Below are 13,896 nucleotides of genomic sequence, written 5' to 3'. Positions count from 1 at the left end.
GGATTGCGCAAAAGTTCCCTCTTCTTTTGTAGCAGAGGAAGTTGATGCTGCACCTGCCTTGAAGTTTCGAAAGGCACGAAAATTAGACAGTTTGGCCTTTGATTTGGCCCTGTCCTAAGGAAGGGTATGACCCTTACCTCCAGTAATGTCAGCAATAATTTCCTTCAAACCAGGCCCGAATAGGGTCTGCCCCTTGAAGGGAATGTTAAGTAATTTAGACTTTGAAGTCACGTCAGCTGACCAAGATTTAAGCCATAGCGCCCTACGCGCCTGGATGGCGAATCCAGAATTCTTAGCCGTTAGTTTAGTCAAATGAACAATGGCATCAGAAACAAAAGAATTAGCTAGCTTAAGTGTTCTAAGCTTGTCAAGTATTTCAGTCAATGGAGTAGCTGTCTGAAAGGCCTCTTCCAGAGACTCAAACCAGAACGCTGCAGCAGCAGTGACAGGAGCAATGCATGCAAGGGGCTGCAGGATAAAACCTTGTTGAATAAACATTTTCTTAAGGTAACCTTCTAATTTTTTATTCATTGGATCTGAAAAAGCACAACTGTCCTCGACAGGGATAGTGGTATGCTTTGCTAAAGTAGAAACTGCTCCCTCCACCTTAGGGACCGTCTGCCATAAGTCCCGTGTGGTGGCGTCTATTGGAAACATTTTTCTAAATATAGGAGGGGGGGAAAACGGCACACCGGGTCTGTCCCACTCCTTAGTAATAATTTCTGTAAAACTTTTACGTATTGGAAAAACGTCAGTACACACCGGCACTGCGTAGTATTTATCCAGTCTACACAATTTCTCTGGCACTGCAATTGTGTCACAGTTATTCAGAGCAGCTAAAACCTCTCCAAGCAACACCCGGAGGTTCTCAAGCTTAAATTTAAAAGTAGACATATCTGAATCAGTTTTCCCCGAGTCAGAGACGTCACCCACAGACTGAAGCTCTTCCTCAGCTTCTGCATATTGTGACGCAGTATCAGACATGGGCCTTAAAACATCTGTGTGCTCTGTATTACGTCTAAACCCAGAGCTATCGCGCTTCCTCTGGATTTAGGCAGTCTGGCTTATACCGCTGACAGGGTATTATCCATGATTGCCGCCATGTCATGCAAAGTAATCGCTATGGGCGTTTTTTATGTACTTGGCGCCATTTTAGCGTGAGTCCCTTGAGCGGGAGTCAAAGGGTCCGACACGTGGGGAGAGTTAGTCGGCATAACTTCCCCCTCGTCAGAATCCTCTGGTGATAATTCTTTTAAAGATAACAGCTGATCTTTATTGTTTAAAGTGAAATCAATACATTTAGTACACATTCTCCTATGGGGTTCCACCATGGCTTTTAAACATAATGAACAAGGAGTTTCCTCTATGTCAGACATGTTTATACAGACTAGCAATGAGACTAGCAAGCTTGGAAAACACTTTAAATCAAGTTAACAAGCAATATAAAAAAAACGTTTCTGTGCCTTTAAGAGAAACAAACCGCGCCATAACATTAAGTGAAGCTCGCTCCTGCTGTCAGACAGAGCAGGAGCGAGCTGCACTTAGTCTTATGGCACGGTCGGGCCGGGCTGTGACTATACAGCTGGCCCGATGCGCTGCTTAGTTTAAATATCTTGTAATTTGTTTATTATTTTCTGTAATTTAGTTAATTTATTTCATTATAGTGTAGTGTTATGTGTTATTGTAACTTAGGTTAGGTTTTATTTTACAGGTACTTTTGTATTTATTTTAGCTAGGTAGTTATTAAATAGTTAATAACTATTTAATAACTACTCTACCTAATTAAAATAAATACAAACTTGCCTGTAAAATAAAAATAAACCCTAAGATAGCTACAATGTAACTATTAGTTATATTGTAGCTATCTTAGGGTTTATTTTATAGGTAAGTATTTAGTTTTAAATAGGAATTATTTAGGTAATGATAGTAATTTTTATTTAGATTTATTGTAATTATATTTAAGTTACGGGGTGTTAGGGTTAGACTTAGGTTTAGGGGTTAATACATTTAGTATAGTTGCGGCGACGTTGGGGGCGGCAGATTAGGGGTTAATAAATGTAGGTAGGTGGCGGCGATGTTAGGGACGGCAGATTAGGGGTTAATAATATTTAACTAATGTTTGTGAGGCGGGAGTGCTGCGGTTTAGGGGTTAATATGTTTATTATAGTGGCGGCGACGTTGGGGCAGTAGATTAGGGGTTAATAAGTGAAGGTAGGTTGCGGCAACATCATTTGGGTGGCAGATTAGGGGTTAATAAATATAATGCAGGTGTGAGCGATGTCGGGGGCGGCAGATAAGGGGTTAATAAGTGTAAGATTAGGGGTGTTTACACTTGGGGTTCATGTTAGGGTGTTAGGTGTAAACATAACTTTTATTTCCCCACAGGAATCAATGGGGCTGCGTTACTGAGATTTACGCTGCTTTTTTTGCAGGTGTTAGACTTTTTCTCAGCCGGCTCTCCCCGTTGATTCCTATGGGGAAATCGTGCACGAGCACGTACGACCAGCTCACTGCTGACTTAAGCAGCGCTGGTATTGGAGTGAGATCACTTTTTGTCTTTTAACGCCAGGTTTGTAAAAACCTGTAATACCAGCGCTGCAGGTAAGTGAGCGGTGAGAGAAAACTGCTCGTTATTATTATTATTATCGGTTATTTGTAGAGCGCCAACAGATTCCGCAGCGCTATTAACAAAGGCGGAGTACAAAGTGCTTGTTAGCAACGCATAACCTCTAACGCAAAACTCGTAATCTAGGTGTAAGTTTTTTAATTCTATTTATTTTTTAATAAAACTATTTTTCTGTGTAGGGAACCATCCTTCAATCTCTCCTAATAAAAAAAAATTCTGTAGCTTAGGGAACCCTACCCTTCTTCCCCCTTCAACCCCTCTTCAGCTATAGGCCACCCACCTCCTTACTTCCCTCCCTTACCACCACCCACGGCATCGCAGCAGATACAGATAGTGACACAATTTGTGTCAGTGTCTGAATCGGCGATCTGTCTTCATATGGTAATGGGAGTATGATCAGTGCTCCCTTAACATACAGGGAGTGCAGAATTATTAGGCAAGTTGTATTTTTGAGGATTAATTTTATTATTGAACAACAACCATGTTCTCAATGAACCCAAAAAACTCATTAATATCAAAGCTGAATAGTTTTGGAAGTAGTTTTTAGTTTGTTTTTAGTTATAGCTATTTTAGGGGGATATCTGTGTGTGCAGGTGACTATTACTGTGCATAATTATTAGGCAACTTAACAAAAAACAAATATATACCCATTTCAATTATTTATTTTTACCAGTGAAACCAATATAACATCTCAACATTCACAAATATACATTTCTGACATTCAGAAACAAAACAAAAACAAATCAGTGACCAATATAGCCACCTTTCTTTGCAAGGACACTCAAAAGCCTGCCATCCATGGATTCTGTCAGTGTTTTGATCTGTTCACCATCAACATTGCGTGCAGCAGCAACCACAGCCTCCCAGACACTGTTCAGAGAGGTGTACTGTTTTCCCTCCTTGTAAATCTCACATTTGATGATGGACCACAGGTTCTCAATGGGGTTCAGATCAGGTGAACAAGGAGGCCATGTCATTAGATTTTCTTCTTTTATACCCTTTCTAGCCAGCCACGCTGTGGAGTACTTGGACGCGTGTGATGGAGCATCGTCCTGCATGAAAATCATGTTTTTCTTGAAGGATGAAGACTTCTTCCTGTACCACTGCTTGAAGAAGGTGTCTTCCAGAAACTGGCAGTAGGACTAGGAGTTGAGCTTGACTCCATCCTCAACCCGAAAAGGCCCCACAAGCTCATCTTTGATGATACCAGCCCAAACCAGTACTCCACCTCCACCTTGCTGGCGTCTAAGTCGGACTGGAGCTCTCTGCCCTTTACCAATCCAGCCACGGGCCCATCCATCTGGCCCATCAAGTCTCACTCTCATTTCATCAGTCCATAAAACCTTAGAAAAATCAGTCTTGAGATATTTCTTGGCCCAGTCTTGACGTTTCAGCTTGTGTGTCTTATTCAGTGGTGGTCGTCTTTCAGCCTTTCTTACCTTGGCCATGTCTCTGAGTATTGCACACCTTGTGCTTTTGGGCACTCCAGTGATGTTGCAGCTCTGAAATATGGCCAAACTGGTGGCAAGTGGCATCTTGGCAGCTGCACGCTTGACTTTTCTCAGTTCATGGGCAGTTATTTTGTGCCTTGGTTTTTCCACACGCTTCTTGCGACCCTGTTGACTATTTTGAATGAAACGCTTGATTGTTCGATGATCACGCTTCAGAAGCTTTGCAATTTTAAGAGTGCTGCATCCCTCTGCAAGATATCTCACTATTTTTGACTTTTCTGAGCCTGTCAAGTCCTTCTTTTGACCCATTTTGCCAAAGGAAAGGAAGTTGCCTAATAATTATGCACACCTGATATAGGGTGTTGATGTCATTAGACCACACCCCTTCTCATTACAGAGATGCACATCACCTAATATGCTTAATTGGTAGTAGGCTTTCGAGCCTATACAGCTTGGAGTAAGACAACATGCATAAAGATGATGATGTGGTCAAAATACTCATTTGCCTAATAATTCTGCACTCCCTGTATAAAGGCAGTTGCATTCAGCTCCCCAGCTGCTTTCTCCACTGTCAAAGCTTACAGCGGGAACCACAGTATGTGCCTCTGTATTGGACATAGGTAATAACGTCAACACATTATGCTGGGAAAATTACTGTGTGATGTAGTACCTATCTCCTTTTGCTACAAGAGGTTAAAATGTATTTTTAATATATCAAAAGTGTAAATCAAATCACTGAGCAAACAAACACAGTAAACCGATTGTGCCTATAAACAAATGGCATTTAGATGGTTTAAAAGTTATCAAGAAAGAGTAAATTAATATTTTCACTACACACTGTACTGAAGTATCAAATGAAATGGCCATTGTATTTGTCAATTTCAGTTGGGGTTTCCAGATTCATGAGATTTTCAGAAGAAAACTCAATTGTGGCTTGGCCCTTTAGCAGCCAAATCAAATTGGGATTGTGGTCAATCAGTAAAGTAGCCCATATCGGTGATTGAGGCCTGTATTGGCTGTCTCTGAGCACCAGTCTGCCCTTTTATTACACAATTTCTGTGAGATAATTTTAGAGAATGTATTCTTTAAATATATTTTATAACATTCATCTAGTATGCACATTGTATTGCCTCAAAATCCTTCGGTAAACTATCTAGGTTTTCATAGAATGGGCATGTTTAATTTAATGTTTCAGAGCTGATTGTTTTGGGCCAAAACCTGGATGATGCTCTTTTTCCTATTTGGCATGTGTTGGTAACACTGTTTCAGCTAACTGCTTGGTTTTCATGTCTTCTGTCAGCTAAATCTAGAACTCAATACTTACTTCTCTTCTATTACCAAATTTGAATTTCCGTGACAATGAAGCAAATTGGATGTGCATTTTATCTGGATGTGGGCATATATCTGCCATAACAATTTATAAGAGCTATAAATCTTGTCTGAAGACAGTTAGGGACATATAGCTGGTATCAGATGGTGTATATGCAACTTGACTATATCTGATCTTGAGAATATTGTAGGCATATAGCTAGCATAAACTATGTGCAAGTCATTTAATAAGCCTGTGGTCTGATGGAAAGTTTAGCTGTCATTTTAATTGAAATGAAGATGTTAATTAAGATAATATAATTTGTTAATTTTCCTTTGATTAATAAAAATAATTTTAGAATTGAATATTGAGTAAATGTTACCCATAAAAAAGAAATTCCATGATTGTACAAAATAATACAATTTGTTGCACACACCAAGGAAGGCATTTGTTAAATAGTTGAAAAAGTATGTGTATATTTGTTACTTACCTGGAGTATCTACAGGAAGACCAAACACTTGTACTTCACAAAGTGTAAGGGAAACCTCTTTGTCTGGGATATGGATATTTATAAATCGTCCTTGCATTTCATCACAGTTGAATGAAAAGGTTTCTCCTAGTCCAATAGAGGATATGGTTCCACAACTGTAAAAATACCATTACACAATTTGATGTTATTATCGATCACAATTATAATTATACAAAGTTATACTTTTATTTATTTATTTTATAATTATACACAGTTATACTGTGTTCATATGCGGCACAGCTGTGCATATGTGGATTCTATTGCTGTACACTTCAATCCCTACTGTCTAGAGCAGCATTTTATTAGCATGAGGGAATCCATGTATTGATTTTTGAGTCAAATAAAAGAAAGGTGTTTTGTTGTTCTTTGGCATATATTTGCCCTCAGTCATCTGTTTTTTTTTTGGTAGAGATTAATTTAAATGGACACTGGTTTATGTATATACGTATGTGTATATATATATATATATATATATATATATATATATATATATATATGCACTATTTGGCCAAAAGTATGTGGACACCACTGCTGATTATTGAGTTCATGTTCTTCATTAAGACCCATTGCTAATAAGTGCATAAAATACAACACATAGCCATGAATTATCTTTAGACAAACAATGGCAGCACAATTCAGTGACTTTAAACAGGGCACTGTCACAAGTCAGTTTGTGAACATTCTGCCCTTCTAGATTTGTCCCAGACAAACTGTAAGTGCTATTTTTATGAAATGTGCATCAGGAGCTTCATAGAATGGGTTGCCATGGTCAAGCAGCTGAACACAAGCCTAACATTAGTATTTGCAATGCCAAGCTTTGGCTGGAGTGGTGTAAAGAGTGTAGTCACTGGACTCTGGTGGAGATGGAAGTATCTGGGCCAATGAAAAAATTCAGCAATCCTGCGAGATGGGAAAAAGTTTGTTAAAAAGTATAACCTTTATTGCAAATACAGTAGTCTGTATTGCCTATGGTAAAGTTTGGTGGAGGAAGGATAATGGTCTGAGGTTGTTTATCAGGGTTTGGACTTTGCCTCTTAGTTCTAGTGATGAGTTATATTGATGATACAGGATACACCAACATGTTAGACAATTGTGGTAACAGTTTGGGAAAGGCCATTTCCTGTTCTAGCATGACTGTGCCCCTGTGCACAAGGCAAGGTCCACTAAGATATGATCTTATGAGCTTGGTGTGGCCTGCACAAAGCCCTGACCTAAACCCCTCTGAGCACCTTTGGCATGAATTGAAATGCTGATTGTGAGCCAGACCTTCTCATCCAATACCTGTACCTGACCTCACAAATGCTCTTTTGTATAAATGGGCACAAATTCTCCTCAGTAGAGCGGCAGAAGTTAAAGCTGCAAGGGGGGGGGGGGGGTTACTCTAGATTAATGTAAATGAGTTTATAATGGGATATCCAACAAGCTTATACTGGTGTGTTGGTCAGGTGTCCATATACTTTTGTTCATATAGTGTATATTGGATAGGAGATGTATTGTCTCATAGTGGAAAAGTTAGCAGTTTTCACATATAAACCCCAAACTATTAACAAATGGGGGTTTATCAATGAACAGTCCAACAAATTTAAACTATAGTTGCAGGTAGTGTAGTGATACCTTTTATTGGACTATCAATGAATTTTCAATGACAAACATTCAAGAGTTTCTTCTCTTTTTTTCAGATCTGTGGCAATATTTAGTTTTACAGAATTTGCAAATTATTACTGTCTAATAAAGACTACTTCATTTTTTGTTTTTAATGTTTTAGAGTAGTTTCCTTTAGTTTTTAATAATAATTTCAATTTAGTTCAGTTTACTTTCAGTAATTAGCAATACCTACATTGTATTATTTTTCCAGTCAACATCTTCATTTCCAACATGAATTACAGCCCCATCTAGCTCGTCAGAGCAACAGTCTCCTCTGTTTGTTATTGCAATGGAGAAAATTTTGTGCTCTGACTTCAAATCTAAAGTCCACCACGGGCCATTGTCTTTTTTAGTTATTGCACACTGAGTAGTTGGATTTGCATTATTCAATGAGCCATCAACTGCATTATGTGGTCCACCTTCTTCATCTATGCTTGATTGGTATGCAAGTCCATTTAATGCTATATTAGTTGCTGAAGGATACAAATATTGTTAATATCTATTTATACCAAAATAGCTACCAAAACACACAACATTTATTTAACAAGCTTTAGAAATATAATCAAACACAATATATTTGATTGAAAATAAGTTTTCAGTTCAACAACTATAATTTAATTTAATGGATGATTATTCCGAGTGATTTTAATACAATTTTCAGCATACAGTATATTGTGGTTAAAATGCATCTATAAATTTTATGGAACTTTTCTGAATTAATTGTTATTTTCTTCTAAAATATCATAAGTTCCTGTCACTCAGAAGAGAAGGGAAATAAAAAGATACGTTTCCAGGAGGATATCATTTGAAAAACACCAGTCTTCTACAAAATACGCAGAATAAATTAAAGGGGCATAAAGGGCCAGATTTACTGCCCAGGTGCCTCTAGGCACCAAAATTGAAAACACCCCCGCATTCCTCATTCACCGCTTTGCCAGAGACCTTAACTAAGTTGGATGCCGGCAGTAAAATAACAGCACAGTGCATGTACTGCGGTCACCTTTGTTAAGACCGCTGCAAGCATTGCGCATGTGCGGCATCCAGCCAATACTCGTGGTGACCTTAGCAAAGATGGCTGCTATGCATGCGCACTGCTGTTATTTCACTGCTGGCGGCCATCTTAGTTAAGGTAGCTGGCTGACAGTTGTTTATAATAGGCAGAGATAGGAGCATCTCTATGCCTACTCTGCCTTATTATAAATCCGGCCCTGGGGGCATACAAAACATTGTATTTACAAGATTCTTCTGCAGTATTGCAATGTACTAACATACTAGATTTTTTTTAAATTCTTTAACAGATATTAGTCATCCATATATATGTTTCTTTCTGAGTAAAAATTACTTTGTAAAAGTCAGTGTTTAATTTTATACAAAAGCGTTAAAATAAATATGTATGTAGCTCATATGTTGTGGAAACAGTAAAGTTCACATATGCTATACATTTGCTGTTTAGTTAAAATACAATGTTCTACAGATATGTGAAACAGTTAAACGGGCACTAAAGTCAAAATTACATTTCCATGATTCATTTAGAGTATGACATTTTAATCAACTTTCCAATTTTCTTCTATTATCTAATTTGTCTGGGAGCTCGCTGCTTATTGGTGGCTGCACATATATGCCTTGTGTCATTGGCTCACCTGATGTGTTCAGCTAGATCATAGTAGTGCATTTCTTCTTCAACAAAGGATACCAAGAGAATGAAGCAATTTTTATTATAGAAGTAAATTGGAAGGTTGTTTAAAATGTTATGCTCTAAAATCATGAAAGAAATATTTTGGATCTCATGTCCCTTTAACAATTGCACTCCACTGTATTTCCTAAACTGTAGGTTAAATTGTTTAAAATAAAAAAAACTGTTGGATAATGCTACAAGCCCCATCACAATTAATTTTTGGGTTTGCAGTACCACAATTTCATATAAGAAACAGTCACTTCATGCCTTGTTTTTTCTGTTTCTGTAGTCATTTTAGTTTTATTCTTTTATATAATCATTGTAATTATTATTAATTATTGCATGAAACATTATCTAAACCACACAAGAAGTTCAAACAGTCCATTTTTTTCTTTTAGTAATTTCATTCTTTGTGATTTTCTGAGAAGGATGGATTTTATATTTAAAGGGATGATACCCAAATGTTGAAGCACTTGAAAGTAATGCAGCGTAGCTGTAAAACAATGGCTGAAAAATATGACTTGCACATCTTTATGTAAAAAAAGAAGATATTTTACCCGAAAATGTCTTAAAGGGACAGTCAAGTCCAAAAAAAACTTTCATGATTTAAAGGGAATGTAATTTTAAACAACGTTCCAATTTACTTTTATCACCAATTTTGTTTTGTTCTCTTGGTATTCTTAGTTGAAAGCTAAAGCTAGGAGGTTCATATGCTAATTTATTAGACCTTAAAGACTGCCTCTAATCTGAATGCATTTTGACCACTAGAGGGCATTAGTTCATGTGTTTCATATAGATAACATTGAGCTCATGCACATGCAGTTACCCTGGAGTGAGCACTGATTGACTAAAATGCAAGTCTGTCAAAAGAACTGAAACAAGGGGGCAGTTTGCAGAGGCATAATTACAGAGGTATATTTATATAACTGTGTTGGTTATGCATAACTGGGGAATGGGTAATAAAGGGATTATCTTTCTTTTTAAACAACAACAATTCTGGTGTTGACTGTCCCTTTAAGTATTCACATGAGCACAGAGAGACAAGCCGCTGCAAATGCGGAAGTTCCGGCTGGGTCCGTGAGCTGAGGCAGAGGCGGAGTGTTACAGGTACTACACAGGTCACACCCTACTGTAAAGCAGCCAATCAGGATGTAGTCCCAGGACTTGCAAGGGAAAGTGCATATGGCATGTGCAGGCACAGTCACGTTATTTTCCTATTCAGTTTAAAGAAGTTTACTATGAAATCTCACAAGATTTCAGTGAAATCTTACGATATCACAATAAAGCAAAGCATGACCTCTGCACTGCTGATGCTGATTGGCTATTGTTTTTTTTTCCCCCCCAACTTGCAGCTGGACAGCAGATGAAGTATAATTGTTCAAATAGCACTTACTCTGGTGAGCTGAAGAAATTTTGAGGTAAAATATCTTCCTTTTTTACATAGAGATGTTCAGGTGATATTTTCATGTCAGCGTTTTACAGTTATGCTGCATCACTTTCAAGTGATTTAGCATATGAGTAGTACATCCCTTTAAGAAAATAAAACTCCCTGAGCTCTTTCTGAAAACTTGTTTATTTACTTCACTAAATTCTTTACAATATTTGAAGATCTCTGTTAAACCAACTTTTCACATTTGTAACCATGGGGCAGATTTTTCAAGGGCCCAATGGTCCGTGATGCCCCTGTTTCCATGCAAGCCTTCAGGCAGGGGGCGGCATTGCAGCAGATATGAAGCAGCAGACTTAAGACCGCTGCTCCTTAACTTTTCCGCCTGTTCTGAGGCTGCGGACATCAATCCGCCCAATCTCATATGATCGAGCTGATTGACACCCCCTGCTAGCAGCCGATTGGCCGCAAATCTGCAGGGGGTGGCATTGCACAAGCAGTTCACAAGAACTGCTGGTGCAATGATAAATGCTGACAGCGTATGCTGTCGGCATTCAACGATGTCTGTCGGACATGATCTGCTGAGCGGATCATGTCGGACAGACCGATGATAAATCAACCCCCATATGTATAAAACACATTATTAAACAGGATACATAGGTATCAATATCAGGGGACAAATGGTGTTATACTTAAAGGGATACTGAACCAAAAAATTGATTCAGATAGAAATGTATGTAGCAAACTTTGGCTGCGCTGTACCACTTTAAGATACTTGAAGCATCCACATCTTCTGCAGATAAGATTCTCCAAATTTTGATCACCTCAAAAACAAAAGTTCACAATGGTGCAGCACTTTACTGAGGTAAAAACTTATCCTTTATTTAAAACCTGATGACGTCCTGTGGATTTTAAATAAAGGCTGATTTTTTTACCTCTGTCTTGTGAGTAAACTCTGAATTTGCGCCTCTAAATTGTCTGGGAAGTGCTGCACCATTGTGAGCTTTTGTTTTTGAGGTGATCAAAATTTGGAGAATCTTATCTGCAGAGGACATGGACAGCTTCAAGTCCATTAAAGTGGTACAGCGCAGCCAAAGTTTGCCACATACATTGCCATTTAAACGGATTGGAGAGCAGGGGCTGGCAGCGAACACCTGAAGGGAAGTGCTAACGTTTGTTTATACTGTATTCTGTTATACCATATGATTCAGATAGAGTGTGCAATATTAAGCAACTTTCTAATTTACTCCTATTATCATTTTTTTTCATTCTCTTGGAATCTTTATTTGAAAAAGCAGGAATGTAAAGCTTACGAGCCGGCCCATTTTTGGTTCAGCACACTGGATAGGGCTTGCTGAATGGTGGTTATATTTAGCCACCAATCAGCAAGCTGTACCCAGGTGTTGAACCAAAGATGGGCCGGCTTCTAAGCTTACAATCCTGCTTTTTGAAATAAAGATAGCAAGAGAATGAAGAAAAAATTGATAATAGGAGTAAATTAGAAAGTTGCTTAAAATTGCATGCTCTATCTGAATCATGAAAGAAAAAATGTGGGTTCAGTATCCCTTTAATTTGCTCTTATGGTTTACACAGATCCAGAATAAGAAAAATCATTTTTTTTTTCCCTGCACATCCCTATTTCTTTTTTTCCCCCTTCTTAATTCTGCTGATTTGTTTGATTACTTCTGTACTCTTAAATAATTTGAAATAAACCATTGTTAATATTTTCTATATTTATATTGAATGAGTTGTATTTAAGAAATGTGGGTTCCCCCTTCCATTAAAGGGACATTAAACACTAAATAAATGCAAGATATAATGATGCATTCATAGAAAAGATTAGCCTGCGAATAACATGTAGATGTATTTTTTAAAGTTTCATTAGCTGTTTAAATATTGACAAAATAAGTGTAAGGTTTTAGTGTTTATAAAACAATTGGGGCTGCCATGTTGTTACCTTCTCTGCTGTGGCCAATTAGGGACAGTTATAAATAGCTCACTAGAGTGTGCAGCCAATGGCTGTGAGGAATATAACTGTGTTCTGCATATTCATTTCTAACAGAAACTGAAAAATTCACAATTTTAAAATGAAATGACAGGAAAAGGGGACAAAATAAATAATGAAAACATAATGCACAGGCTTTTGTTTATATATACGATTTCTAATTTTATATTGCCATCTCAAAGTGTTTAATGTCCCTTTAATATCAAACTTAAATATTTGAATACAATGCTAATGTAATCAACTGTTAAAGCACATTCAGTAGACCGCATGGTCTGCTTTGCAACATTATTTTAGTTATTTCATGCACTCACCTGCATTTGAGTGTTTTAGAATGTTATTCCATTCAGCAGCAACTATTTGTAAAAACACAAGAAAGTTGTTAGCCAATACACACATTGTGATTTAAAGGCATTTTATACACTTACTTTACATTAGAAATTTGGGCTGGAGCTGAAACTGCACACAGAGTAGCAGAACAAATAAAAAGGGCCCGGGTTACAAGTTGCGCGGTATGGTACGATTTGGTGTTTGTGTGCGGAATTGTCACCTACTTGATATTACAAGTAGCGTGGTATGGCTTTCCCTCGAGCGTTATGGCCTCTACTGCAACGATCTATTCCGCATTCAAAGACCAGTGGATATGTGTTGTCCAAAACAAAAACGTTTCACAAAACACATCAAAAATATGTTACAAAGTACACTAGAACAATTAACCCCTAATCCGGTGACCCCCCGCATTGCCAACACTAAATAAACCTATTAACCCCTAAACTGCCACCCCCAACATCGCCAACACTAAATAAAGGGTACCTTGCATCCAATCTTTAGTGTGCGGCTATAGACCACATGAAGAGGAGTTCCATGTTGTTGATCTGAAGTGGATCGCCAAGGACTTATTACTTTATTTTTGGGGTGTTTTTTTTTAAGATTAGGGAAAAAAATTAATATTATGGGCACAAAAAGAGCTGAATGCCCTTTTAAGAGATATGCCCATCCAAATGCCCTTTTCTTGGCAATGGGTAGATTAGCCTTTTTTAGTTAGGTTTTTATTTTGGGTGGGGTGGGGCTTGTAGTAATATTAGGGGTAATTAATTTATTTTTAAGGCAAAAGAGCTGTTAACTTTGGGGCAATGTCCTGCAAAAGGCCCTTTTAAGGGGCGATTGGTAGTTTATTTTTGGGGGGTGTTTTTTATTTTTGAGGGGTTATTAGAATAGAAATAATTTTTATTATTTTGGATAATTTCATTTGTTAATTTTTTGTAAAGGTAGC

At 37.8% G+C, this 13,896-nt stretch overlaps 1 protein-coding gene across 1 annotated transcript in view; it reads right to left on the bottom strand.

The window, feature by feature from the left end:
* Positions 1-13,896, bottom strand: part of LOC128666463 (uncharacterized) — a 263,279-nt gene that overhangs the window by 75,356 nt on the left and 174,027 nt on the right. Inside the window, exons 15-17 of the mRNA XM_053721074.1 lie at positions 12,938-12,979; positions 7,753-8,032; positions 5,877-6,031 (exon numbers count right to left, since the gene is read on the bottom strand). Coding sequence (XP_053577049.1) covers positions 5,877-6,031; positions 7,753-8,032; positions 12,938-12,979 — 477 coding nt within the window. The remainder of the gene's footprint in view (positions 1-5,876; positions 6,032-7,752; positions 8,033-12,937; positions 12,980-13,896) is intronic.

The sequence above is a fragment of the Bombina bombina genome, chromosome 7 (assembly GCF_027579735.1).
Source record: "Bombina bombina isolate aBomBom1 chromosome 7, aBomBom1.pri, whole genome shotgun sequence".
Classification (NCBI taxonomy): Eukaryota; Metazoa; Chordata; class Amphibia; order Anura; family Bombinatoridae; genus Bombina; species Bombina bombina.
This window is presented reverse-complemented; position numbering and strand designations above follow the sequence as displayed.